We start from the raw sequence: 26894 nt of genomic DNA, 5'->3' as shown, positions 1-26894 counted from the left end.
GTCACCCTAGTCTCAGCTGAATTCTTTTGGTGGCTCTAAACTTATTTTTTTATGTTTTTTGCATTTATTTCTTAATTTAGTACACTTTGGAAAGCTGTACTCCCTAAATCAGGGGTCGGTAAACTACAGCCCATGGGATGGATCCAGTCTACCAGCCATTTTAAGCCGTCCCTCAAGCTCCCTCTGGGGAGTGGGATCTGGGGCTTGCCCTGTTCCAGCACTCCAGCTGGGGCACAGGGTCGGGGGCCACTCCACACAGTTCCCGGAAGCAGTGGCGTGGCCCCCCTCCGGCGCTCCAATGGGAGATGCAGGGCGGTGCCTGCGGATGGGGCAGTGTGCAGAGGTGCCTAGCTGCGCCTCCACATAGGACCTCAAGAAGGGACATGCTGCTGGTTCTGGGAGCCACTTGAGGTAAGCACCGTCTGGAGCCTGCATCCCTGAGCCTCTCCCCACACCCCAACCCCAACCCCCTGCCCTAGCCCTGATCTCCCTCCCGCCCTCTGTACCTCTTGATTCCAGCCCAGAGCACCCTCCTGCATCCCAAACCTCTCATTCCCAGCCCCACCCCAGAGCCCACAACACCAACCGGAGCCTGCACCCCTTCTTTCACCCCAACCCCTTGCCCCAGCCCTGATCCTCCTCCTGCCCTCAGAACCCCGCGATCCCAGCCCACAGCACCCACCTACACCCCAAACTCCTCATCCCCCACCCCACCACCGCACCCCCAGCCAGAGCCTTCACCCTCCCCTCCACCTCCCACTCCCCTGCCCTAGCCCCCTTCTGCACCCTGAATTCCTCATTTCTGGCCCCACCCCGGAGCCCGCACCCCCAACCAGAGCCCTCACCCCCACCTAACCCCAATTTTCTGAGCATTGATGGCCCACCATACAATTTCTATTCACAGATATGGCCCTTGGGCCAAAAAGTTTGCCCACCCTTTCCCTAAATACAGTCTTGAAGGACGGCTGCTTTTTACTCTGGATGTATGCAAATAGGTAAGAAATTGTTTTCTCCCTGACCTTTCAGGAATCTTTTCCATTTAATCTGGTTCCTACTCCACACCTTTTGTTGCTCTTTATGCTTTTCACATTCATCCTACAAGGTGGCACATTTTGTGTGTAATGTTTTAGCCACCAGAAATAATCTTTGTGAAACCACTGCCTCGATTTGAGCTTTCTTTGCCTTAGGATTTAAAATATATATATATATATATATATATATTATTATTTTTCCATGGCTGCCAATGGGTCCTATTTTTTGAAAATTTCAGTGGCATTCATCAGACCTTTGCTGTGTTCTACCAAACATTTTTTTTCCTCTATCTCTAATACCACACTCTTGAGTTCCTTTTTCACCCAGTCCCAGACTCCCACTAATACTTCTCTGGGGAGGACATAGGGCCTGCCTTTAGATTTAACCTACTTATCCAGCATGGTACAAATTTCTTCATATTTATTCCCTTAAACCCTTCCAATACCATTTCCCTTAATGCTGATTGCAACCCTCATGCTAAGGTGTGTATATGTTACCTGCTCCAGACAAGCAGATCTGAGTCACTGCACCAATATGTTGAAGCAGCCTCTGAGACTTTATCCACTCAGGAGTATGTTGGGGTGGCTTCTGAGACCTTATCCACTCAGTAGCCTCCAAGACCTTATCCACTCCGTTCCCAAGAACTCCACTCAACTCCAAACTCGTCACTGAACTTCCTTTATTGGCATTCAATCAAACTACACTGGAGTTGATCAGATTTAACCTTATGGGGTGCATACAGGGCATATCGCACATCCAAAGTTACACAGATACCCCCTTCCTTTATATACATTACATTACACTCACAATACACTGCATCACATGTTTTGGTATTTTCTTGGTTACTATGCTGGAACCAATCACTGTACAGCATGCTCTTGTCCATTGGTACAGCACCTTGTTCATAGTCAATGGTTCCCTGGGTGTTCCCCCTCTTATCTGAGCCAACTCAGACTTTCTGTCTTTTACCTTACTGACCCATGTATTTATTTTAGCACAAACATTCCATTTTCAACCTGCTGATCTGGTTACCTCCTAATCCTGTCTTCCAAGAAATGAGGCATCCCCCATTTAATTACTCATGCCAAGCCTGGCCTGCAAGCATACTACACTTTCAAGTAATAGTATGCCAAGCTGCACACCAGGACTTTCCCCACATGGGATATTACTGCACAACAAGTTGGTTCACTGTAGATTCACACTTAGTCTGGCTGTACAGTAATTTGCCTTATAGACAAGCCTTTAATTAGAGTAGAAGCTTCTCTGGACAAGGACTGAGTCTTCCTACATGTTTTTATATTGCCTAGCAAAATGAGGTCCACTCCTGATTGGGGTCTGTGGTTGCAAATAGAAAATAATAATTAACATTTAATACCATCCATCTTTTCTGCTTCCTGGATCAGGGTCAGTGCAGGATTACTGGAGTTTCCTCATTTTTAATTCCCATAGTGGGCATTATCCCACGATGTTTTGCAAAATCAGATTGGCCAATTAGAAAGACGCAGTACAGTTTCTCAGTTTAAATCATTGGCCTCGTCCTGCTTCCTTTGGAGTCAATGTCCAAAATGCTCATAAACTCTCAGTTAGATCAGGACTGGCACTTTCAAATTTGTTTTTTCAACCATGAATAGAATATTCTGTATGAACTAGTGACCTCAAGGTAATTAATTATCACACTAACACACACACTATCTTTCCTTCAAATCTTTCAAGCATTTTATGGGGTCTCAAGCTGAATTCCTCATACATCCAAAACTCCCACCCTAGTTGGGTGTGCAGAGACTGCAAGGACAGCCCTATGTCAGAAAAATCTCACAGCAAACATTTGACTCTACTATTTTTTTTCACAGAGGCTCCACAATGATAGGGTTCCAAAGTCTAACTTATTACAATTAATTCAACATCTGCCTACATTTTTTAGCTGGCAGAAACACATGCTCTGCCCCTTGCCGTTGGTGTAACTTTTTTAACAACAGTTAGATGGTAAGTTGGGGCTGCTATTCAGAATCAAGGCTGAAGTAACTAAAAGAAGAAAAACCACGTGGAGATTTGTTTTACTACTGAAGCATCTTTGAATTTGAGAAACTCTTTTAAAAATTCTATTAAAAATGAATAATGCTGTCAATTTCTTCTTCCTATTGTCATGTCCTTCATGTGCCCTTCCTCTATCTCACCTAACCTTGGTGCTGTAACTGTTACTGTAAGCTAATGGGAAAATGCTGACTTGTGGAATAAGGTAATGTAAGGCTTTATCAGACCTTCTGAGGCTTATCAGAGAGACAAGGTGGATGAGGTAATATCTTTTATTGGACCAACGTCTATTGGTGAGAGAGACAAGCTTTCGAGCTTACACAGAGCACCCGAGGAAGAGCTCTGTGTAAGCTCAGAAACTTGTTTTTCTCATCAACAGCAGTTGGTCCAAGAAAAGATATTACCTCACCCACCTTGTCTCTCTAATATCCTGGGACTGAAATGGCTACAACACTGCATATTTTCAAGGCTTACTCATTTGGGATTCATTTTAACATCTCTCCCTGTGGTGAAGAAGGACCTGCATTTTTTGACATGTCAATGTTTTAAAAATCCCACTTAGGGAAAAAAAAAATCCCCCCCCCCTCCCTCCGCCTCCCGCCTCCGGGAGGGCCGGGGGGGGGAGGGAGGGGAGCGGGGGTGAGGGGTGAGGGGCCGCAGGGCCCCGAGCAGCAGGACTCAGGCGTAGCGGGAGCACGGGGGAGGGTGGGGTGACCGGGGGGCGGGGCGGGGGGCCAGGGGGCAGCAGCAGCAGAGGCAGCAGCACTGCCGCTGCTCGCCGCTGCCGCTGCTGCGCTGGCCAGCGGCGGCGGCCGCTGCGGCGCTGCGGCCCGCTGGCGGCAGCCCCCTGCGGCCAGCGACGGACGCTGCACGCACCCCCCGCGCCTGCCACCGGCTGGCTGCCAGCAGCTGCTCTGCTGCGGCTGCTGGCTGGGTGCTCAGGGGGTGCCTCGCAGCGGGCCCCAGGCCCCCAGCCCCCCCCCCCATCTGGGGGGGTCCTGCAGCTGGCCGCCGGGGGGCCGCTGCTGCCGCTGCCCAGCTTGCACCAGCTGGGCAGGGGGCCCAGGGGGAGCGCGGCTGGGCTGGCGGGCGCCGCTGCCCCGGCCGGCCCGGGGGGCCGGGGGCGGGGGCCGGCCAGCACCGCCGGCGCCGCGGCCGGCCACCAGCTCCCCCGCAGCAGGCAGTGCCCGCAGCAGCAGCTGCTCTGTCTGCGGCTGCCAGGTGGGGAGAACAGCCGCCCCGCCGCCCGCCACCGCCCCCTCTCTCTACTCCTCTCCAGTCCCGCCCGCGCCCTGCCCGCGCCAGCAGGCCAGACTCCACAGCCCCCCGACCCCCTGTCTCTCCCTGAGTGGGCATGGCATGATGCTTGGGGGGGGGGGGGAGGGGGGAGGGGGGAATGGGGGGGAGGGGGGGGGGGGGGGGGGGGGGGGGAAGGATCCAATAGGAGGGGGGGAGGGGGAGGGGGGGCAGGAGGGCGGCGCGGGCTTCGGATTTTTTGCTTTGTTTGTGTCAGTGTCCCGACTACACATTGTCGGGGACGAGGGACAACACAAGCAAATGGGGACCAGTCCGATAAAATCGGGGACCTGGGTCACCCTACCACTTAGGGTCAGCCTCTCCCATGTGCAGACTGTTGTACCTGGAGACACAAGCCCCTGCTTTAAGTAAAAATGGTTGATCGTACAACATTTCAGGCTTCTTCCTTTACTAATCTGTATGTCCCTTATGTTGGCTCTCAGTCCTGCATTTCACTCTTTAAAAACTAATCACTTTTTAGATGTTGGTTACAAAGCCGATAATTCACATTACACACCTGGCATACGTTTTGCTGTTGGATATAGCCCACGTTTTCGTGCTGCCATGCAAAACAAAACAGGTTTGCTCATTTTACTTTGTACTTTACAACTACTTTGCCATGGTTCCTTCTTCATCTCCTGGTAGGGTTTCTGACACTGTAATTCAATAATATGGGAGAAACCCAGAGGTCCAGGGGCCATGTAGGCATGATGGAGGGGTGTCTGGGCCAAATTTGAGAGGCATTGTGACACTGTGCACCAGGTCAAGTTGCCAACTAGTGGCACTAACTTGGTTGAAATATAGGATAAAAGGTGTTCTGTGCTGATTTAGTATGGGACAGACAATATTTTATTTAAATAAGGGATGTCCTTTTTAATATGGGACTGTTGGTAACCCTACCTCTGGGGCACTTCCTCAGCTGGATCTGCTCCTGCTCTTCCAAGACAAGGAGAAAGAGCAATCCAACAAAAGGGTGAAATTGGTTATTTATTAATTCTCTTATTATTTATTATTTTTATTACCCTAGTGCCTAGAAGCCCCATGCATGGACCAGCCTCCCCAATGTGCTAGGTGCTGCACAAACACAGAACAAAAAGTTCCTGTCCCAAGGAGCTTACAATCTAAGTGTAAGACAAGTGACAACAGACAGACGGATGGGGGTGCACTTATTGCCTGTTACTTATATTCAAGATCCCAGTTCCGTATTGGAGGACTGAAGTTGATTTAATAGTTTCACAGTTTAAGGACAGAAAGGATTTTTAGATCACCCAATCTGATCTCCTGCTTACCATATTCCATGAAATTTCACCTAGATACCCCTATATGGAGCCCAACAATTTGAGTTGGATTAAACTGTTGTGTGCCACAGGCAGAGAATAGGAGCCACTGAGGTGTCAGCAGTACCTGAGGCCCCTGGAATGGCATGAAATTGACTAGATGAGATCTGCCCAGATGATCCCAGCAGGCAAACCACGCCTCGTGCTGATGAGGAAGGTGAAAAATCCCCAAGGCTCTGCCAGTCTGACCTAGAAGAAATTTCCTTCTTGCCATCAAATCTGTCAGTTACTTTACCCTGAGCAGATGTATAAGCCACAATAGCCACCCATCTAAGAAAGAAGATTCTGTGTACTACTTCAGAGCACTGGTCCACCCCATCCAGTGTCCCCTGTCCATCTATGGCCAATCCCTGATGCTTCAGAGGAAGGTGGGCAGGAGGTGGGAAACAGAATACATCCAACCAATTATGCATCGATCAGAGAAAAAAATCCTTCCTGACTCCTTCAGATGACTGGCTGAAGCCCTGAAGCATAAGATTTTAATTAAAGTCATTGTCTTAATGCAGAGCTGAAAGGGAAAGGAGGAGAGGGGGAGGTTCCTTTTGCATAGCTGTTAAAGCAATGTCCAGAAATACTTTGTGAACTCCATTACTACCACAAATACACGCTCTTCCCATAGGTAGGGACTAGCAAACTTGGTAGACGGAGGGTAGCACGTTCCAATAAATTACTACAGGAATGAACAGTAAGGTTTATTGCAATGCATGTTTCTGGTCTCAATTCTGGTTCCCTCCTGAGGTGGAAAATATTATGCAATGGGGCCACAGCACCCAACCCTATGCATGTGAACAGGGCTGAAAGCTGCTGTAAGCAGCCACTGCGCATGCACAGAATTTATGTCACCCACAGATTTCTTTGCTTCCCTGCAGAAAAAATGACTTTCTGATGGGGAAGCAAAGGGAAGCCAAAAGACCCTCCACAGCAGTATGTTTTGGGTGCCCAGGGCAGCTGGCAGAGAGAGAAATCATCGTGGGGCAGGGGGAGGGACTTTGAAAGACCTGACTGGTGGCTCCTACTCTGCACCGGGATCAGCTGCTAGTCCTGGCTTGGTTAGGGCGGACAGGACTTCTTCTTCCCATGCATGGCATCTGGAGGCTGGCTATTACCCCTCACTCCCTGTCCTGTTTTTTCACAGTTGCTATCTGGTAACCCTACTCTTCCCCAAATACCCATAGACTCTATGTTATCAGCTAAATTACTTCTTACAGGCATAGATATACCCACTGCATGTTGGGTCTCCCTATTCCTTTTCTTCACAGGGTGCTGGAAGGAACCCAGGAGGAGTGCCTGGGATTGTACATTATGCATGGCATGGCAGGCTGCCCGGAGGGGGTTGGTTTCAGGCTGAGATGGGAGCAAAGGTGGAGCACAGGCTGTGCAGAGCAGGCATTTCTGTGTGATTGAGGTTTGCAAACCTTTGGAGCTTTCCTGTTACTTTCAGATCCTGGCACCTGTGGGTGGAATTATAGAGCGTGCTTGGCAGAGAGGCCGTAATAATGATCTAATGTGGCAAGTCCATTGATGCAGATCTATTTTTGCCTTTTGCAGGAAGTAGTCCCCAGTGAATTTCACTTTGGAATTTACTAGCCCAGGAGGATGTCCAGCAGCACCCCAGTAGCTCTGGTGACTGGGGCCAACAAAGGGATTGGATTCGCTATTGTGCGGGCTCTGTGTAAGCACTTCACTGGGGATGTGTACCTGACAGCCTGGGACCCAGAACGGGGTCAGGCTGCGGTGGCAAAGCTGCAGGAGGAGGGACTGAACCCACTTTTCCACCAGCTGGACATCACCGATCTGCAGAGTATCCGGACTCTGCGGGACTTCCTGAAGGAGAAATATGGAGGGCTGAATGTGCTGGTTAAGGTTAACAACACAGGGCTCTGGTTCAAAGGTAGAGCACTGTCTGATTGGCAACGCCTTGCTTTGGCCAGAGCAAGGTTTCACCGTGGTTCCATGGACAGGCTTAGATTATGTCTACACTGTGTAGTGACTCGATTAGCTGACACAGCCCTGGTTTTAGAGCAAGACAGGGCTTCAGTGTACATAAGGTTAGGATAGTAGAAAAATATGTGGTGTAATGTGCGTTGCTCTGTGCTGGGTGTTATAATTATTGTTGTATTAAGACCAGGAGGCCACAATCAGGATCAGGACCCTATTATGGTATACAAATTTGTGCACACATTTTATTAGTGGAATTTGGGTAGAGGAGTGGAATGGTAACTTGCTTTGGTTTCCTTAAATTTTCCATTTAAGCTTCATTATTATTTTAAATTGAAATCATCATCATAACAAATAATATCAAAGAGGGAGTTCACTGCCTCAATCCAGTTGACCATTTTAGAAGAAACTAGCTCTGCTGATAGTGCAAATCCAACAGAGGCACACTGTTATGGTTCTGGAAAACAGAATTAACAAACAGACAGTGTTATGGCCCCTAAAAGACATAGCTGGAGATCCTCTTGATCCAAAATATGTCACGGAATAAGAAAGGGGGGAGGGATAGCTCAGTGGTTTGAGCATTGGCCTACTAAACCCAGGGTTGTGAGTTCAATCCTTGTGGAGGCCACTTTGGCCCTGCTAGTTTCCAGTTCTAGGAGATTGGTATATCTCCAATTATTAAAAAAACTAAATTTTATTAATTAAAAAAAAAGACAGCCTTGTAGGTATTATGTGCAATTCAGTACTAAAATTTAAAACATAGAAAAGCAAGTAATAAGCTGATGTTAATGCAATATTATGTTTTGAAAAATAAATATTCAGTTTGTAGTTGGTTGGGTTTTTTTTTACTTATGTGAGGTAACAAAAATTAGCAAGTGTTACTTGTGTTTTTTTTGACAAAAGGATATTTTTCTTCATTTATATATCTCAAATAAGGCGAGAAGAATTTTCTTCCATTTTTGGACTAAAAACAAGCATGAAAAATTTCAAACTATAGTCCTGATTCTGAAAGCATTCACACATATACTTAACTTTATTATTATAAATAGTCCCATTGATTACAATAATCAAATTAAGCATGTGAGCTGATGTTTTGAGGACTGGGATGTGGAGAATTCTCCAGAAAGTTCTGAGCATGTAGAAACAGAGTGATATAATGAAAATTGTATTACACACTTAATTATACTGTTCATCACACATAATACTTCCTGGTGTATTAACTACGTATCACGTCAGACTCAGTTTCTTGTGCAATCAACATCTGAGCAACTTGAATTTGTCCTGGAAAGTTTACTGCTCTGTGACTGAGTTGGTTCCAAATCGCTCCTTTGATTGACTGTCATGCAGGTTGCAATCAATAATCTAAGCAGTTTTCCCACCCTACAACAGGATTAAGGCCCCTTTTACAGGGGCCTGGTTACAGTGCAACTAGGTCCTGTTAACTGTACAGCTTTGAACTGTGTTGTAACTGGGTCAGCATGCGATGACTGATAGCTGTCACCTGGGGCTGATTTGATTATAACTGAAGAATAAATAAATGGCAAATAAACTCCACCGTTCCCCCAAAGACCAGTTTCACTTCCTTCCTCTAAATAGGTCAGATGACTCCTCTGAATTTTTGGATCTGAGTTTGCTCCACTGTAGGTGCTGTTTGAAATATTGGGGTTGAATACTCGTCTACAACAAACTCACAGTTGGGACAGCTGAGTCGTGGAAAAGTGTCTCTATGCTACCTTTCCATCCCACAAGCCTGGGGCCTGCAGGAACTTCAGGCTGCTCTAAATGCTGCTGGCTACAGTGGTCCAAAGAGCTCCATGCCAAAAGATAGTATGTGATTATGTAATTAACAACAACATACACACAAGAAACCTTATTTTTTTCATTTCTTAACTTTTGGGAGCACTTGATTTTGCAACTTTAATAAAGTTCTTTTAGCCCAGTTTATTTTTTGTCTTTATGCAACCTACTAATCATAGTCAAAGTTGCAGCCCAAAATTCTCAACTAGCCTTTCCAGACAAAAGAAGAGGTGCTAATCCTGGTGCGACAGAGTGGAGGGAGAATACTTAGGTCCTGCTGGCTGGTACCTGCATGTCTCTTAAGGAGAGAACTGTCAGGCTGCACTAGGGGAACAGTTACACCCCACCCCAAATAAATTCTCCTTTTCTAGGCAGGGATTAAGGTGTGACGCATGTTCCTGTCTGTCAATTTTTACATAAATTGGAATTCTGTAATTGTTCAGCTTTGCGGTTTGACTTTTTCCTGTGTTGTTGTTTTTTCTGTATAAAAAATTGATAATCCCACACCCTTTCACGTTCAAGCAGAGGAAACACTGAAAACCAACTTTTTTGGAACCAGGGATGTCTGCAATATGTTATTACCACTCATAAAACCACACGGTAAGCTCAACAAACTCATGATACTGTAAGTCTTTCCCATAGCTCCAGCCCTGCGGGGATGGGGGGAGAAAAACAGGGTCACTAAAGTCTCCTTTTCTAAACAGGAATTGGGGTGTGATGTGTTATATAATGTGCATGTTAGAATTCTGTATTTGTACAGTATGGTAGCTTGATTTATTACTGTGGGTTTTTTTTGCCATATAAAAAGTTGCTGATCCCACACTATTTCACATTCAAGCAGAAGTAACACTGAAAACTAACTTTTTTGCAAGCAGAGAGATGAATCTGCAATGGTCTGCAATGAAGTATTGCCACTCACAAAACAACACGGTAAGCTCAACTCATAATATTGTGACAATCTCTTCCACACTGGGGTGAGGTACTAGATCACTGCAGTGTATTTCACTATCTCATTTTGTAAGCTGAGGAGATTTTATTACTGTAAATATAAGCTCATATACGGTTTCATCAACAGTAGACTTGCTTTCCTAAAATTACCCACATTTTCTATCACTGATTCAGTTCCACCAGTAGAAGCACTAGCATAATCAAGACGCTGGCACCCACCAGCATTTTAAGCATCGTGTTGTCTAGACCTGTTTGTGGCCGGCGTTAAGCTACCATGGTGGAAACACCAGTGAAGATGCACTGGTAGTAACAACTGTAGGAAGCTAAGAAAAAAGTGTACTATAGACAGAGCCCTACAGAGAGGGTAAATAAAAATATGTACATGGCGGATGGGGGAATCTGAACTTTTGATCTGAAAAAGGCTTGATGTAAAAATACTTAATAAGGGCACATGGTACTGGACTATTTCGCAATTAAACTGTTAGGGATAACGAGTGGATCGCCAACAATATAGAATGTTATGTTTATTACAATGTTGGGCTGAGTAACACAAATTAGTGGGTTAAGAAATGTGCACGTATTCTAAAATAGTTTTACATTACCTCTCTCTACTATCTCTTGAAGTTTTGACTGGCTGGCTGAGGCAGCATCACATAATCCTAAGGCCTTGAATGCAGACGCCTCAGCACATAGTCATTCTGATGCAGTTCATTTAGGACATATAGGCTAAATTCTTCTTTCATCTACACCACTGTAACAGAATAGTTCTATTCACGTTGATGGCATTATTCTGGAGTTACACTGGTGTAGCTGAGAGCAGTGTTTGGCCTTATATTTGAACAATAAACTTATTTCACCAAGGAGTAAATCCTTTCTCATTTTACCAGCTGTGGACGTCCTTACAGGCAGCCAGACCACCATATTTCAATTGCATGGAGTGTGGGGGCAGAATTTCGACAGCCTGTGCAGGGAGTGCCCACACTCACCTCTTGCAGCAGCGCACAGTGACTAAGTATAAATTAGAAACATAGATAATATATTGAAATGCTGTATCCTAGTCTGTGTATGTCAGAGAAAGTGTATGAATGTCATTGATATAGAACAGAGCTGGTGCAGACTAGGCAATTGCTTAGGGCCCTGAGCAGCTCAAAGGGGCCCCTATTCACTTTTTATTATGTGCTGGGGGGTGGGGGAGATTCCTGCTTAGGGCCCTCAGTGGGCTAGCTCTGCCTCTGATATAAAAACGTACAGCAATCTGTATTTAGGCAACATGCTGCAGATTAAGTGCAACAACACGGTATTAATAACCATGTGTTGACATTCAAATTGAGTGTGAAGTTGCATTAGTTTTATGGTCAACAGCCTCATACCTGAATTGCAACTAAGGAAGTTTGGCTTCAGGCTGAAAAGAATGTACATGAGTGCTGACAGAGCCTCAGAGCACAGCTTTCCATGGAAACACCTGTGGGAAGAGGTGGAAAACTCTAAGGATCTGCTCATGATGTTCCTCCCAAACCATTCTCAGCAGGGTAGTAGTGACTCACTATGCAATGAGACACAGTTCCAGTCTCAGAACCCAGTGGTTCCTACAAGAACTGTATGCATCCTGGGTGAGCCACAGAAGGCAAGTGACAGCCACATAGAGGCACTGTGCCCAGTCACTGGCTGTCTGGTCTCTGGCCCCACCCCTCTTTGGCAGCGCCATGGCCTTTTCCCCCATCCCCCCAGCATCCTCCTAAAGGGGAGTTTCCCAGTGCATTTGAGCTAGTGGAGGGATGATGGCCACTCCTTCTGGCCCTGTGCATGGCTCTTTGTTTAGTAATACAGGCCTGCAATCCTGACCCAGAGGAGATCCCTCAAAAAACTCAAAGCTCTGAAGTCCTAGTCTTGGTTGTTCTGGCACCATTACCCCAATGTGTTTTCTTTCCAGTGCACATGTGTAACTCCAATTCAGGTTAATGGGAGTTAAATTCATGCAGTGACAAAACATACCCTGAAGCACTGAATAATTAATGTTATTGTGTTGCATGAATGTTTTTTTCCACTGTAAGAAATTAAGCTATTGAAACTAACAAACTCCTAGAAATACAGGCCCACAGCCTCTGATTTTACAATTTGCTGACAACAGATTTTGGTCCTAAAGCTAATGTAGATGGCCACAAGAAAGTCACCTCAGTGCTGGGGGAGTCTTCTAGTGGTTTAATGCCAGTATTGCAGCTCTCACACCGAACTCCTCCTTTGCAGCCAGCAATGTCCCTACACCCTACTGATCACTGGGGGTGTAACTTACAGGAATCCTGTAGGCTGCCCCAAGTTTCACAAGAGGGCTGGACCATTGTCAGGGCAGGCTCAGGGCAGAAGAGATCAAAGATCAGTTTTGTGCCTCCCTCTTGAAATGTGCACTCCTTGGCTGTAGCTGAAGCTCTGGGCCATAGTCTTCATCGACTCTTAGAAATGTAAGACTGGAAGGGAACTTGAGAGGTCGTATCGCCCGTTCCCCATGATAAGGCAGCATCTAGCATACCTAATATCTAACCTAAGTCCTCCTTGCTGCAGATTAAGCTGATTACTTCTTGTTCTACCTTCTGTGGATACAGAGAACAACTGATCACCATCCCCTGTAATAGCCTTCAACATATTTGAAGATTGTTGAAGCAGCAAAGAATCCTGTGGCACCTTATAGACTAACAGACGTTTTGCAGCATGAGCTTTCGTGGGTGAATACCCACTTCTTCTTGCATCCGAAGAAGTGGGTATTCACCCACGAAAGCTGGTGCCACAGGATTCTTTGCTGCTTCTACAGAACCAGACTAACACGGCTACCCCTCTGATACTTGAAGATTGTTATCAGTTTCCTCTAACTTCTGTTAGTAAGAGTGTTTGAACCACAGAGATCTTCCTCAGGTCCATCATGACCTAGAAAGAGCTCTGTGTGGCTTGAAAGCTTGTCTCTCTCACCAACAGAAATTGGTTCAATAAAAGATGTTACCTCACCCACCTTGTCTCATATCCTGGGACCAACACAGCTACAATTACCTTGCATATATCAGGTTCCCTCTCAGTCTTCCTTTCTCAAGACTAAACATGCCTGGCGTTTTAACTTTTCTTCATAGGTCAGGATTTCTAAACCTTTTATTATTTTTATTGCTCACCTCTGGACTCTCTCCAATCTGTCCATGTCTTTTTAAAAGTGTGGCGCCCTAAACTGGACACACTACTCCAGCTGAGGCCTCACCAGTCCCAACAAAGCAGAACATTTAACTACTGTGTCTTAGATATGACACTCCTATTAATACTCTCCAGAATTATATTAGCCTTTTTCACAACTGCATCACTTTGTTGACTCATTCAATTTGTGATCCACTATAATCACCAGAACTGTTTTGGCAGTATTGCTTAGCCAGTTATTCCCCATTCTGTAGTTGTGCATTTGATTTTTCCTTCTTAAGTGTAGTTTTGTCGTTTAATGAATTTAATTTTTGTTGATTTCAATTCTTCAATTTATCAAGGTCTTTTTGAATTCTAATCCTGTCCTCCAAAGTGATTGCAACCCCTCCCAGTGTCATCTGCAAATGTATTCTTTAGAATCTTGTTTGTTTTTATATTTTATCGTTAGGACCATTTGTCCAGAAACTCTTCTATTTAGCTTTATGCAATGCTATTTCACTTTTTCATCTTAATGATAGATGTGTTATTTGAGATCAATCACTTTTCTTTCTCCTTTATTCTAAAATTATACAGTATTTTGTCGATAATTGAAATATGGCATTATCCCTATTATAACCACAGTAGTAAATGTATCAAATGTCATGAGTGTTTTGGCATTTGCAAGTTGCAGCCAAGGTCAGCAGCAGAAATTTCGCAGTGATACAATCACTAAGGAGCAGCTAGTGAAGCTTATGGAAAACATTTGTGGAAGATACTGTACCAAGAATGGAGTACATGAGAAGGAGTGCTGGCCACATACTGCCTACCTACAGTATGTCTGAAATTGGAATTGTAGTATTGTCCAAGACTCAAGCCAGGATGATGAATGAGAAAAAGAAATTTGACAGAATTCTTAATGCTGACTGCCCCAGGTGGCTAAAGACTGACTTGATAGGTCTGAATGCTCCTAAAACTCCAGATGAGGGAGCTCAGAATGCTGTATATTTAGCCGTTTTACCCTCCAAGACTGATATGCTCCATGGGCAGTTGATTAGTGAAAAAACAGTTCATATATGGTGACTTTTTGTGTGTCATATGCATGTAAAAGTTAGATTATGAATTGGATTGTGGCTTTGGGTGGGTATGGAAGGGAGGGAGCAAGGAGCTTCTTTACGTCCTTTCCCCTTCAAATTGCTCAGGGGCCAGCCACACTGGTGGTGGGGATTGCAAGTACTATGCTTATCTAGTTCCAACCCCAGCATTAGAATCTCCAAAGGCATTGTGGATCAGAGACATTCCCCTTTGCACCAGCTGGAGGAGCTGAGTTGTTGTGGGAGAATGCCTTTTCAAAGGCCTTGGCTACACTTGCAAATTTGCAGCGCTGCAGCAGGGTGTGAAAACACACCCTCTCCAGCGCTGCAAATTGCGGCGCTGCAAAGCGCCAGTGTGGTCAAAGCCCCAGCGCTGGGAGCGCGGCTCCCAGCGCTGTACGTTATTCCCCACAGGGAGGTGGAGTATGGACAGCGCTGGGAGAGCTCTCTCCCAGCGCTGGCGCTTTGACTACACTTAGCGCTTCAAAGCGCTGCCGCGGCAGCGCTGCCACAGCAGTGCTTTGAAATGCAAGTGTAGCCAAAGCCAAAGTGTGCTTGGACTGCTAGCCCAAATTTTCTTAGGGACAGCAGTTGCTGCATGTTTCTCTCTCACCCCCTTCACCCTTACACAGGCCCTGGCTTAAATCCACAGTGTGGGTTAATGTTTGTAAAGAATTAAGTTTTGGACATGAATGTTGCTATATGAAATGTAAATATTATTGGAGAATTCAACTAGACATTAATAGATTAACACTACAAGATAAGTGATCAAATATTATCAGTGTAACCAGGTGTCCATGAATTGGTTTGATATCAATGTATATATACATTTTACATGTGATTATTTGTTTATTTTTTAAATACGCTTGAGACTTACAATGTTTTATGTAAGATTTATCTCAAATTGTTTGGATCAACTTCTACCAAAATGTACAGAAGGGAAGTACAAAATGTATATATGAATGAAATAAAATTAAGTGGCAAAGCTGATGTAGTGAGTTACTTGGGAGTTCAGTTCCCTGGCCATTGTTGTGCTGGCACTCTCCCATGTAGGGACTTTGTAGGGATATGGCAGTTGAAAGGTTGGGGGCATACTGGAACAGGAGGTGATGTGGATCCATAAAGAGCTGTTGCAATGCAAACAGCTTAAGTTAGAGTAGCCTTGGAGTCTGGTCTGAACTGTTATGAGATAGGTATGTCCCGGACTGGATCCAGAATTCTGGAGGTGCAAAGGTGACAGAAAGGCCACTCTACCCATTGGTCCTTCCTAGGCTTCACCACTTGCAAGGTGCTGCCTGCACTTGGACTTTTTAGGCACTGTTGGCAAGCCAGCAAGCATCCAGCCTTGTTTTAGAGTAGTGGTTCTACACTTTTCCGTCAGGTACCCCAGGGCCAGCTCCAGGTACCAGCTAAGGAAGCAGGTGCTTGGGGCGGCCAATACAAAGGGGCGGCACTCCGTCCGCTATTGGGGCGGCCCATCCGGGGTCTTCGGCGGGAATTTGGCGGCGGGTCCCTCAGTCCCTCTCTTCCTTTTTGAGCTGCCGCCGAAGTGCCACTGAAGAGGAAGAGAGGGAGTGAAGGACCCGCCGTTGAACTGCTGCCGAAGAATGGAGCGGCGCAATTGAGCTGCCGCTGAAGTGCTGCCGATCGGCTTCTTTTTTTTTTTCCCGCTTGGTCTGAGCATTGGCCTTCTAAATCTAGGGTTGTGAGTTCAATCCTTGAGGGGGCAAAAATCTGTCTAGAGATTGATTCCCCTTTGACCAGGGGGTTGGACTAGATGACCTCCTGAGGTCCTCTCCAACCCTGTTATTCTATGACAAGGAAAATATTTAGTGTATAGATCAGAGAATAATATATTCTCACAGGAAAATGACTGACCAAATATGGTTATTTTATCATCTACAATTGGTTAATAACTTAGATTGGTTAATAATTAAATCACACAGTTTTTTAAGATCATGTGCTGCAAAGAGCTGCAGGAGCCACTTGCAGTTCCCAAGTCTCAGTCTGAGTGTCATTGATTTAGGGTATGTTCACACTTGCAGAGTTTTTGCGCTGTAAGTTTCACCAGTGAAGGGAACCAGTGAAAGTAAAGCGCTAGTTTGTGTACTCACTTAGGGCATGTCTATACTTGCCATTTAAAGCAGAAACAGTCCCTTTTTTGCACAAAAACTATGGGAGCGTGTACACTTGCCAATGACTTTTTACGGTGAAACTCAGAAGTTTCACCGCAAAAAGGAAATCACCTCCACGAGAGGCATACAGTTCTTACCGGTGATGCTCTTCCAGTGATGTGCAAGTGAAGACACGTTCTTCCTGTTTACACAGCCTCCGGAGATATCCCACAGTGCCTAGGTGACCACTCTGGCCAGCAGCTCTGTTGCTATGCTGCCAGGTAAACAGACATCGACAGAGGGAAAATTACTTTTTATAGTGCTAACGAGCATAGGCACCAACTTTTCCTGGTGCCAGTGAATGCTCGTGCCCCCCCATCCCGGCCCCGCCCCGACTCCACCCCTGCCCCACGCCCATTCCATCCCCTTCCCCAAAGTCCCCACCCCAATTCCACCCCCTCCCTGCCCCTATTGGACTCTTTCCCCAAATCTCTGCTCTGGCCCCACTTCTTCCCCAAGCGTGCTGCATTCCCGCTCCCCCTCCCCCTCCCGCCAGCGCTTGCCGCCACGAAACAGCTGTTTCACGGCAGGAAGCACTGGGAGCTAGGGGGAGAAGCAGCATGCTCAGGGAAGGAGGTGGAGGCGAGCTGGGATTGGAGGGCAGGGCAGGGAGCTGCTGGTGGGTGCAGAGCCAACAATTTTTCCCCATGGGTGCTCCAGGGCTGGAGCACCCACGGAGTCGGCGCCTATGCTAATGAGGCCAATTCAATCAGGGTGGATGTGGCCCATTCCTAACAGTTGACAAGAAGGTGTGAGTATCTCTCTGATATTCATCCCTTCTTGTGAACTGTTGGGAATAGGGCACATCCACCCTGATTGAATTGGCCTCATTAACACTGACCCCCCCCCACTTGGTAAGGCAACTCCCATCTTTTCATATGCTGTAATACATACCTGCCCACTGTATTTTTCACTCCATGCATCTGATGAAGTGGGTTTTAGCCCATGAAAGCTTATGCCCAAATAAATGTGTTACTCTCTCAAAGGTGCCACAAGGACGCCTTGTTGTTTTTGCTGATACAGACCAACTTTGAAACCTGAATCCCCAATGATCGCTGTTTCAACGTGCTGGTTATGTCACTGCCGATCATTACAGCAGGCGGCGTTGGCCTTGCTTGTGTTATAGGAACAACGCCCCCTCTCCTCTGCAAAGGTGGCCTTGGCACCCGCTCCGCAACATGCACTACCCACCCCAGAGCCAGCTGGCGCGCGGGACCGGTATGAATGGGCGCTACCCCCAGCAGCGTCCCCACGGGCGGCTCCAGCTTTTGTGCAGAGGCAGTAGCGGGGCGCTCCGCTGCGCTTCCCCTCCTTCGCCGGCAGGTGGCGCCAGACACACAGCCGTGGCTACCGGAATGTACCACTTACCCTGGCCCTACGGGGGGGTATACTTTCCAATATAATAATTGATGAATCCAGGCAGCTCCACATCCCTGACAGCGGGGAAGGAGGGGGAGGGAAGGTGGACCGGACTTCCTCGTTTCCGGCGGCTGAAGCTCCCCCCTCCCCAGTCCAGAGTGGTATTTCCCGAGCTGGCCGCAGCGGAGCCGCCAGGGCTGGGCAGTGGGCGGGTCCCCATGCGCAGGAGTGAGACCCCGCCCGCCAGGTTACCATAGAAACTGAGGGACTGGCCCCGCCCCCTGCTGGCCCCGCCCCGGACAGAGACACGTCGCAGGGAAGCGGCAGCAGCGTCCGTGCCCGGCCGGAGCCGCCGCCGCCGCCTCGCCAGGTGGGTTCCCCCCCCCCCCCCCGTCCCGGGCTGCTGCCCTGCAGTGCGGGACCCGCTTCCTCCAGCCCGCCCCGGCTGGGACCCGCGGGGAGAGCGGGGTGTGGCCCCCCCGCCCTGCCAGCCGGTGCGGGGTGTCCGGGGGGGGGAGTGTGAGAGTTGTGTATGTGTGTAGCCACCGCTGCGTGTGGGTCTGGGGGTCCCGTGTGTACAGGGGAGTCTGTGTGTGTCTAGTGCATCTCGGTGTGGGTGTGTGAGAGGGGGGAGGTGTCTGTGTGTACAGGAGTGTGTGTGTGTGTTTGTGTGTGTGTAGCGCATCTCGGTGTGTGTGTGTGGGGGGGAGACGTCTGTGTGTACAGGAGTGTGCGTGTGTGCGCGCAGCCCCGTGCCCTGGGGCTCCCGATGCCTCCCCCTGCCGGAACGGGCTGGATCATTCAGTGGTTTCCCTGCTCTGTTCATTCCCTCTGAAGCAGGTGGCACTGGGCACTGTCGGAAGACAGGATATTGGGCTGGGTGGACCATTGGTTTGACCCAGTATGGCCAGTCTTGTGTGTGCAAATCTATGTATGAGAGGCAGGGGATCTGTGTGTGTGTGTCTGGGAGGAAGGATGTGTGTGTGTGTGTGTGTATTCTAGTGCAGAAGTGCAGACTGTTGAGATGCCGCAGCTCACACCCTCCCCTCCCTGCAGCATCAGCAGGCTGTTGTAACAGCTGTGGTCTTTGCCATAGTGCTTGGCTGCCAGATGCTGTGGCGGAGGGCTGTGGGGCCGTTTGCTGCATAGATGCTGCAGGGTCTTCTTCTCTCCCATGGTATTGACTGGATCTGGGTGAACTTCTGCCCAAATCATGGTGTCCAGTCTGGCACCTGGGAAAATGGAGCCCCTGACTCCTGGTGAGCAAAACTGCCCTGCAGTCTGCACAGTGATGCGTGGTTGGAACTTTGTACATACGCTGCATTGTCATTATTAATAGGGAAATGGAAAGAGAACAGAGACACTTAAACCAAGTTGTGGTGTGTTTGGACAAAAACCCTCTTGTTTATCAAGCAAACCTTTATCTATAGGCATCAGCCACAAGTATTAAAGGTGCACCTCAGGTTAAAAGTAATATTTTAAAACAAAACATATTTTTTTTGTCTGTCCTTCATCTAAGATAGATAAAAATGGGAGGAAATGTCTAAATTACTTTATATAACTTATTCAGTCTATGTACTTTTTCATTTATCTTTAACATCCATTCTAGCAATGAATGTGGGCTTCAGGATCACTGATAAAAAGTATTATTTAATTGTTGCTGTCTGTATTTATACCTTCATTAAAATATTATTTTGCATTTATTAAAATTGAATGTAAATTTGTTGACATCTAGCTACACAACTCCAATTGCCTTCAGAAATATTTAGATGACTAAGGGTATGGCTACACTGGCGATTTGCAGTGCTGGAAAGCCCCCACCAGCGCTGCAATTAGTAAGTGGCCACACCTGCAGGGCACTTCCAGCGCTGCAACTCCCTGGCTGCAGCGCTGGCCGTACACCCCTCTCGGCATGGGGAATAAGGATTCCAGCGCTGGTGCTGCAGCGCTGGTCATCAAGTGTGGCCACACACCAGCGCTGTGATTGGCCTCCAGGGTATAAGGTGTATCCCAGAATGCTTTTATAAATTACTCTTTGTTTTGTTATGCAGCCTCTCTTTGTTTTGTTGTGAACGAGCTTCGGAGCTCCTGTTTGCTGTGATCATCTGTACCTGGCTGTAAACAATCAAATGAGAGGCAGGGAGAGTGAATGAAACAGAACCGATCGGAGCTCCGTTGAACTGCTAATCTAAAACAAACACTGATCACAGCAAACAGGAGCTATCTGTACCTGGCTGTGAACGATCAAATGAGAGGCAGGGGAAACAGCGTTGGATGCAGGGTTCGCAAACATTTTGTGATTTTTCCAATCTCTCTCTTCCCCGCTCCCTGTCACAGTACACCACAGGGAGTGAGTGAAACAGCGGGGAGTCCGTGTTGGAGGCAGGCTGTATGCAATTAAGAGTTAAGACTAAGGGCTCATGAAGATTTTGTGATTTTTCCAATCCAGGAAGCTAACACACAACAGTGTTGGCTCCAAAAATCCACTCTCTCTTCCCCGCTCCCTGTCACAGTACACCACCCTCCACCCCCCTCTTTTGAAAAGCACGTTGTTGCACTTGAATGCTGGGATAGCTGCCCATAATGCAGCACTCCCAACAGCGCTGCTAATACTGCAAATGTGGCCACACACCAGCGCTGGTAGCTGTGAGTGTGGCCACACACCAGCGCTGCTCCTACACAGCTGGATGACCAGCGCTGCAAACTACCAGCGCTGCAAACCGTAAGTGTAGCCATACCCTAAGAACAGAAAAACGGCTGTGCTGGGTCAGACTCAGACCAAAGGTCTATTTAACCCAGTATCCTGTCTTCCGACAGTGGCCAATGTCAGGTGCCCCAGAGGGTATGAACAGAACAGGTAATCAAGTGATCCATCACCTGTTACTTATTCTCAGCTTCTGGCAGAGGGCCATCATCCCTGCCCATCCTGGCTAATAGCCATCTATGGACCTATCCTCCACGAGTTTATTTGGTTATAATAGGGTTCAAAAGAGTCTTGCCCTTCACAACATCCTCTGACAAAGTGTTCCACAGATGGAAGTATTTCTTCACACAAAACAGTCATTTTGTTCGTTTTAAACCTGCTGCCTATTAATTTCATTTGGTGACCCCTAGCTCTTGTGTTATGAGGAGTAAATAACATTTCCCTATTTACTTTCTCCACAAGACACATTACTGTACTTTAGGATAAATACTCTTATTATTTCTGAAATTGACATGCATTGTGAAGGCACTTTATATAGGATCAGAGAGTGTTACTACTAAACATTTAAGTACAAAAATGGATTATTGATGGCAAATGTTCCATTGAGAGCAATAGGTACATCTTTATAATTAGAAAATGATTTGTGATTCCATGAAAATCAGTCACTGTTAAATGTGTTTATAATTTGATCATAAAGTGTCCGTCAGAATGAATTCCAATCCAAATCTACTCAGATGCAGTTTTATTCCAGGAAAATTGTGCAGTTCTGCTGGTATAGCTGTGTTCACGCTAGGTGTGTTTTGCTGGTATAGCTATTATTTGTAGTTTGTATTTTCTATATTACCTCAGAGGACAGTGACACAGGATGCAGGACTGGAGTCACATTTAGTATATAGCAGTGCAGGCACCCTGATTCTAGTAGTTAAAGCTGGCATTGCTATGTTTAGCATCACTCTAGACAATTCTAACTTCTAAATGATGTAATACAATGAGAGAGAGAGAATTGGGCCTTTTTTTTTTAAAGATTTATTTGCATTCTTTATTTTAGGTAATAATAAATAAAGTTGCTTGCATACTATGAATCTGTGGGGTTATCTACACTTAAAACATTACAGCTGTGTCACTGTAATATTTCAGCGTAAACACTAGCTACACTTATGGGAGGAATTATTCTGTCAGTGTAGGTAATCCACCTCCCTGCTGGCTACATGGGGATTTAGATTGGTTTAAATATGCTCTTCAGAGGTTTGGATTTTTCACACTCCTGAGTGATGTAGTTTTGCTGACCTAATTTTCTAGTGTAGACCAGGCCCAAGTATCCTAGTCATAGAATGTAAGGCCAGAAGGACTACCAGATCATCTAGCTGGACCTCTTGTATATCACAGGCTACAAACACAACCCAGCAATTGAAATTAGACCACAGTATTACAACTCCCAGACTAAACTATGTGCCCAGACTAAACTGTTATGTGCCATAGGCAAAAGATAGATGGGACCAAGTTGCACCAATGCCCATTGCCCCAGAATTATCTGAGATATACCCAGATGAATCTAGCAAGCAACCCACACACCTTATGCTCTAGAGGAAGGTGGAAAACCCTTAAGGCACTGCGAGTCTGACCTGAGGGAGAATTCCTTCCTGACGCCCACATATGGTGGGTGATCAGTTGTACTCTGAGCATGTGAGCAAGAACCAGCCAGCCAGACACTTGAGAAAGCGAATACTCAGTACCTCTTCAGAGTACTAGCCTCCTGTATCCAGTGTCCTGTTTCCGGCTGGCCATCTCTGATGCTTCAGAGGAAGGAGACCAAAAATCAGACTGAGGTGGAGTAGAGGGAAATTCCTTCCTGACCTCTGCAGGTGACTGACTGAAGCCCTGAAGCACGAGAATTTTAAGAACATCCGACTTGATTCAGAAGAGACACTTGGGACTGCTGAGCCCTATCCATCCCCCCCCCACCCCCCCCACCCCTGCCATTATCACAAGCAACCCTATCATAGAAGCCCACTCACAAATTTCTCCGGTCATAAAGTACCACTCCTGAATAGATAGCTTTGAAACAGCGTATGTCAGAGATCACTAGGGAACTTTTAAGGTGAAAGCAGGGTCCACGTGGAGAGCTAGTACACAGCACGCTGGAGTGCTCTATATTTACATCCCAGCTTGCTGCGCAGTAAGTGTATGTCTAGACATAGCCTGGATGGATGGCACATAATTTTGCTTTTTAACTTCTTAACTGATAGTGAGTTAGTAACCACATCTTCATTCCTGTTTTCATGCATTGCTATTTGAGGATTAAAAAATGGGTTTGAAAGATGAAATATAAATTAGTTACATGTTATAGTTTCAAGTGTTCATAATTTGTCACTTTATAAGGCCATATATTTGCTGGAGGGGGAGAGGGGAAGAAAGTGTTTATTCTTAACTCAAGCTAGTTAATTCAGCATAAAATCCTAGAGAAAACCAGGTAGTTTGTAGTTTTCATATGTGTTAACAGGTTGGGTTAAAGCTCAAACAGCTAATGTGTGAAAATTACAGATTGTCTGGTCTTCTCTATTACCAATTAAGGACAGACTTTTTTTTGTAGTGAAGATGAGGCCTAATGTATTCACTGCCAAGAAACTTCATTAACGCAGGGCTAATATTGGCTGGCAGTGCCATATATCTTTCCAGAATGTTGAATGCACCTGTACTTAAAGCTCTGAAAACCAGGAAATGCTGTTTCGCACTGGTGGAGGGGAAAAGATTTATCTTTGATGGCAGTGGGGTGGGGGGGGAAATAGAACTTGTCCCTTAATTACCAACATTTTAAAGACTAAGTTGATTAGAATTGTTTTCAGATACAGACTTGTTTTAATGACTAAAATAGGAGCCTGTCACTGAACATTTTTTAGTGAGTTTGTCAGTATTGCCGATCCCAGCTGTTTGAAATGTGAGTCAGGAGCCCCAGAACTATGAGATGGATCTAAAAATCATGAGATTCTAAAAAAAATAAGTTTTACATTCTTTCAACTTACTTCTGGTTTTTGAGCCTTTGGTATGCACTCAGGTAATGTTTTAAGGCTTTGTTCTACAACCATGAAGACTCAACGTTTTTTAAAAAAGAGAGAACTGATATTCTCACATTTGCACAACTCCAGGAGCTGGGGATTTTAAGAGAAACACAAAATATTGTGAGACTTGAAATAAAATGATGAGAATTGGCACATACTTAAAAATTCACACTAAAATATGATTTTCTACTTTCTTTTGCTGCAGATAATGCCATCGATTACTATAACTAAAAAAAGTAGGAAAAATATCTTCCTCTCCCTCCCTTATTCCTCCCCAGTTTATTTACTTTGTGTATAATGAGTTCTTCTGTGTAGTTACTCTCCCCTACTGTTACTGTATAAAAGACGCACTCAGACATAGGACAGAGCATTTCTAAAACTAGGAAAAACCACAAATGCTGGCAATGGGAAATTGGTGTCATGCCTTAAATTACTTTTAACTTGGTTTTTTAAATTAAATTGTTTACGGTTCCCTTTCAAACATGTCTGCTTACTTACTACACCCTTGCAATCTTTTCAGGTGTAGGCTTTGTCAATATTTAATTCTTGGTTAATTTTTCATAAGTGTATTATTCATTTTTGTTTGCCAGGCAGTTTTGGCTTGCTATGAGGACCCAAGATGGATCCAGAAGCGCAGGAGCTGTTCAGGGACTACAGATACAGAAATTATTCTTCAGTAATAGAAAAAGCTTTGAGGAATTTTGAATCTTCAAGCGAATGGGCAGATCTCATATCTTCACTTGGCAAACTCAATAAGGTATTGTATCTTGGAAGTGTTTGGGGTTTTTTTTTTGTTTGTTTTTGTTTTTATTTGGGTTACTCTTTGTTGCTTGCTTTGAGACTAGGACAGCTAAAGATCTCTTTAATAATGTGTTGAAGCCCAGAAAACAATTTGGCAAACAATTATAGGCTGATTAAATAGTAGGAAGTTTGTTTTTAAAAAACAAAACCAGAAACATTTTTACGGTTAATGCAGCTATTACTCCCGGGGAAATTCTGTGCCACTGCGCACGTGCAGACTTCATGTCCATTGCAGAAATGACTTTCTGACAGGGAAGCAAAAGGAAGCTGCAAGAGTGGTCATGTGCCCCTCCCCAGCAGCAGGGTGTGTTATTTTGGGCACCTGGAACAGCCAGCGGAGAGGTAAATTGCGTGGCTGGGGAAGCCCTGACCAGGGCCAGTTAGACCCATCCCCTGTGCATCCAGACACACACTCTGCCTCACCTAGAGCCCTCCTGCTTCCAGAGCCCCAGGCTTCTGGCCCTTCCCAGCCCTATCTGGGCCTCCTGTCCTGCACTGAGCTCAGCTGATAGTTCTGGCTGGGCTGGGGCTGGGTGAGAAATTCCAGTCCCAGCTATTCCATGCAGGGAAAGTGGTCAGACCTATCCCCAGAAACCTCTCCTGGCTCCACAACTCTCGCCCCTTGCTTCCTGCCCCCATCGGCCATGGGGGAGGAGAGGTCACTGTATGGGGAGCTGCTCCCTTGTCTTCCCAAGTCCCATACATCTGAACCCTCCGCACCCGAACCTCCACCCCACTGAGCCCCACCTTCTTCACACCTGGCCCTCCCTGCCAAGCCTGACCACCCCCTGCACCCAGGCCACTCCCCACACCCGGACCACCCTCTGCCGAGCCCCATCCACCTGCACCCAGACCACCCCATGCCATGCTGGAGCCTCTGTATTTATTTATCGACAAATAAAATGTGCAGACTTTTAAAATATTGTGCTCAGAATTTTAATTTTTTGGTGCAGAATTCCCTCAGGAATAAACTATTTTAATAATTACTATATACACAGGAGGAAAAAGATTATCTGTATATATAGGAGGAGAAAATGAGAAATCTGTTTATATCATTGCAAAGGTTACAGTTAAAGCAGGAGAAGCAGGTGTGGAAACTGCAGATCTCCAAGTTCAGATATGTCCGCAAAAGCCCCTAATGTTGATGCAGTTATACTAGCAAAACTGCACATTTACCAATATAACCTGCTTTGGCTACATTGTGTAACCCTTACTAACAGAACCCCAAAGCTGTGCAAAAAGTGGAGTTAGTAGGTTTACTAACTACCTGCAGTGTGTGCTATCTTCAGGAGAGAAATTGGATGGTGCTACCTGGGCTGCATGAGTTATTAGTTATACCCTTGCAGCCTCGGCAAATCTTCTTCATTTTTTCGACTGATAGGCTAGTTCCTGCTGTGAGAGCGAGGTTGTGGGATGTGAGGGGAACTTGGGACCTTCAGACAGATCCACTGATCATTTCCAGATGTCACTGGGCACTTGCATGTGGAGGGAGATGAGCTCTGATCTTTTACCTTGGCTGGTCTTGCTCACTGGGGCCAGCTGACGTCTATTAGCTGAAAACTCTTGCTCAGATATGTAACTGACAAAACATTCAGCAGTAGACTGCAAGCCAAACAAAAAGCTTTTATCTGTTATGTCAGTCCATCTGCCCTGGTATTTTTTAGACTTAATCTTCTTAGGGTTATAAGAATTGCTATACCAGATCAGACCAGTGGTTTCTCTAGTCCTGTAGCTTCTCTGAAGCATCTGGTATAGCCTCAGACGAAGGCCCAAAACACCTATTGATTGGAAAATTATGGAATAATCTGCATGTAAGGAAAGTTTCCTCTTGCCTAAGCAGTTACTAGCTGTCTTATGCCTGAAGCATAATTATTAATTACTGTTTAGTTCTAGGAGTGCCCATGGAGTGTCTGGTTTTTTCCCTATATAGGCAGTGCAGTTCCCTGGGCAGGGATTTTATAACCTAAAGAGACACAGCAGGTACTGTGGAGGGAAGCAACAAATACTGTTATGTTAATAAATGTATTTTTAAAATGGACATGCAAATTTATATTCAGTTATACTCTAAGCATGACAGTGGTGGTTAACAAGTTTCTTATAGGCATTATGACAGGTGGGTGTTCAGAAGGAACTCGAATGTGAAAAGAATGGGGAGCTTTGCTGATGAACTCAGGGAGATCCTT

General features: G+C 46.0%; 2 protein-coding genes and 1 pseudogene across 7 annotated transcripts in view; 2 read left to right on the top strand and 1 right to left on the bottom strand.

Annotated features, from left to right (window-relative positions):
* Positions 1-18304, bottom strand: part of SETD4 (SET domain containing 4) — a 57137-nt gene extending 38833 nt beyond the window's left edge. The window contains exons 1-2 of one of the 2 annotated variants that reach the window (XM_039541896.1): positions 18160-18304; positions 16890-17005 (exon numbers count right to left, since the gene is read on the bottom strand). The gene's annotated coding sequence lies outside the window, so the exon portion shown is untranslated. Of the gene's footprint in view, positions 1-16889; positions 17006-17982; positions 18091-18159 lie in introns of those variants that run through there. The other variant, XM_039541901.1, reaches the window with a different exon arrangement.
* LOC120406816 lies at positions 913-14743 on the top strand (annotated as a pseudogene).
* Positions 18305-18446: 142 nt separating the features above from the next.
* DOP1B (DOP1 leucine zipper like protein B) overlaps positions 18447-26894 on the top strand; it is an 89580-nt gene continuing 81132 nt past the window's right edge. For all 5 annotated transcript variants that reach the window (XM_039541836.1, XM_039541831.1, XM_039541840.1 and 2 more), the window contains exons 1-2: positions 18447-18520; positions 24501-24667. In XM_039541836.1, the coding sequence (XP_039397770.1) occupies positions 24530-24667 (138 nt within the window). In that variant the 5' untranslated portion in view covers positions 18447-18520; positions 24501-24529. The remainder of the gene's footprint in view (positions 18521-24500; positions 24668-26894) is intronic.

This window comes from Mauremys reevesii, linkage group 1 (assembly GCF_016161935.1).
Source record: "Mauremys reevesii isolate NIE-2019 linkage group 1, ASM1616193v1, whole genome shotgun sequence".
NCBI lineage: Eukaryota > Metazoa > Chordata > Testudines > Geoemydidae > Mauremys > Mauremys reevesii.
Note: the sequence above shows the minus strand (reverse complement) of the source record. Positions and strands in the feature narration are given on the sequence as shown.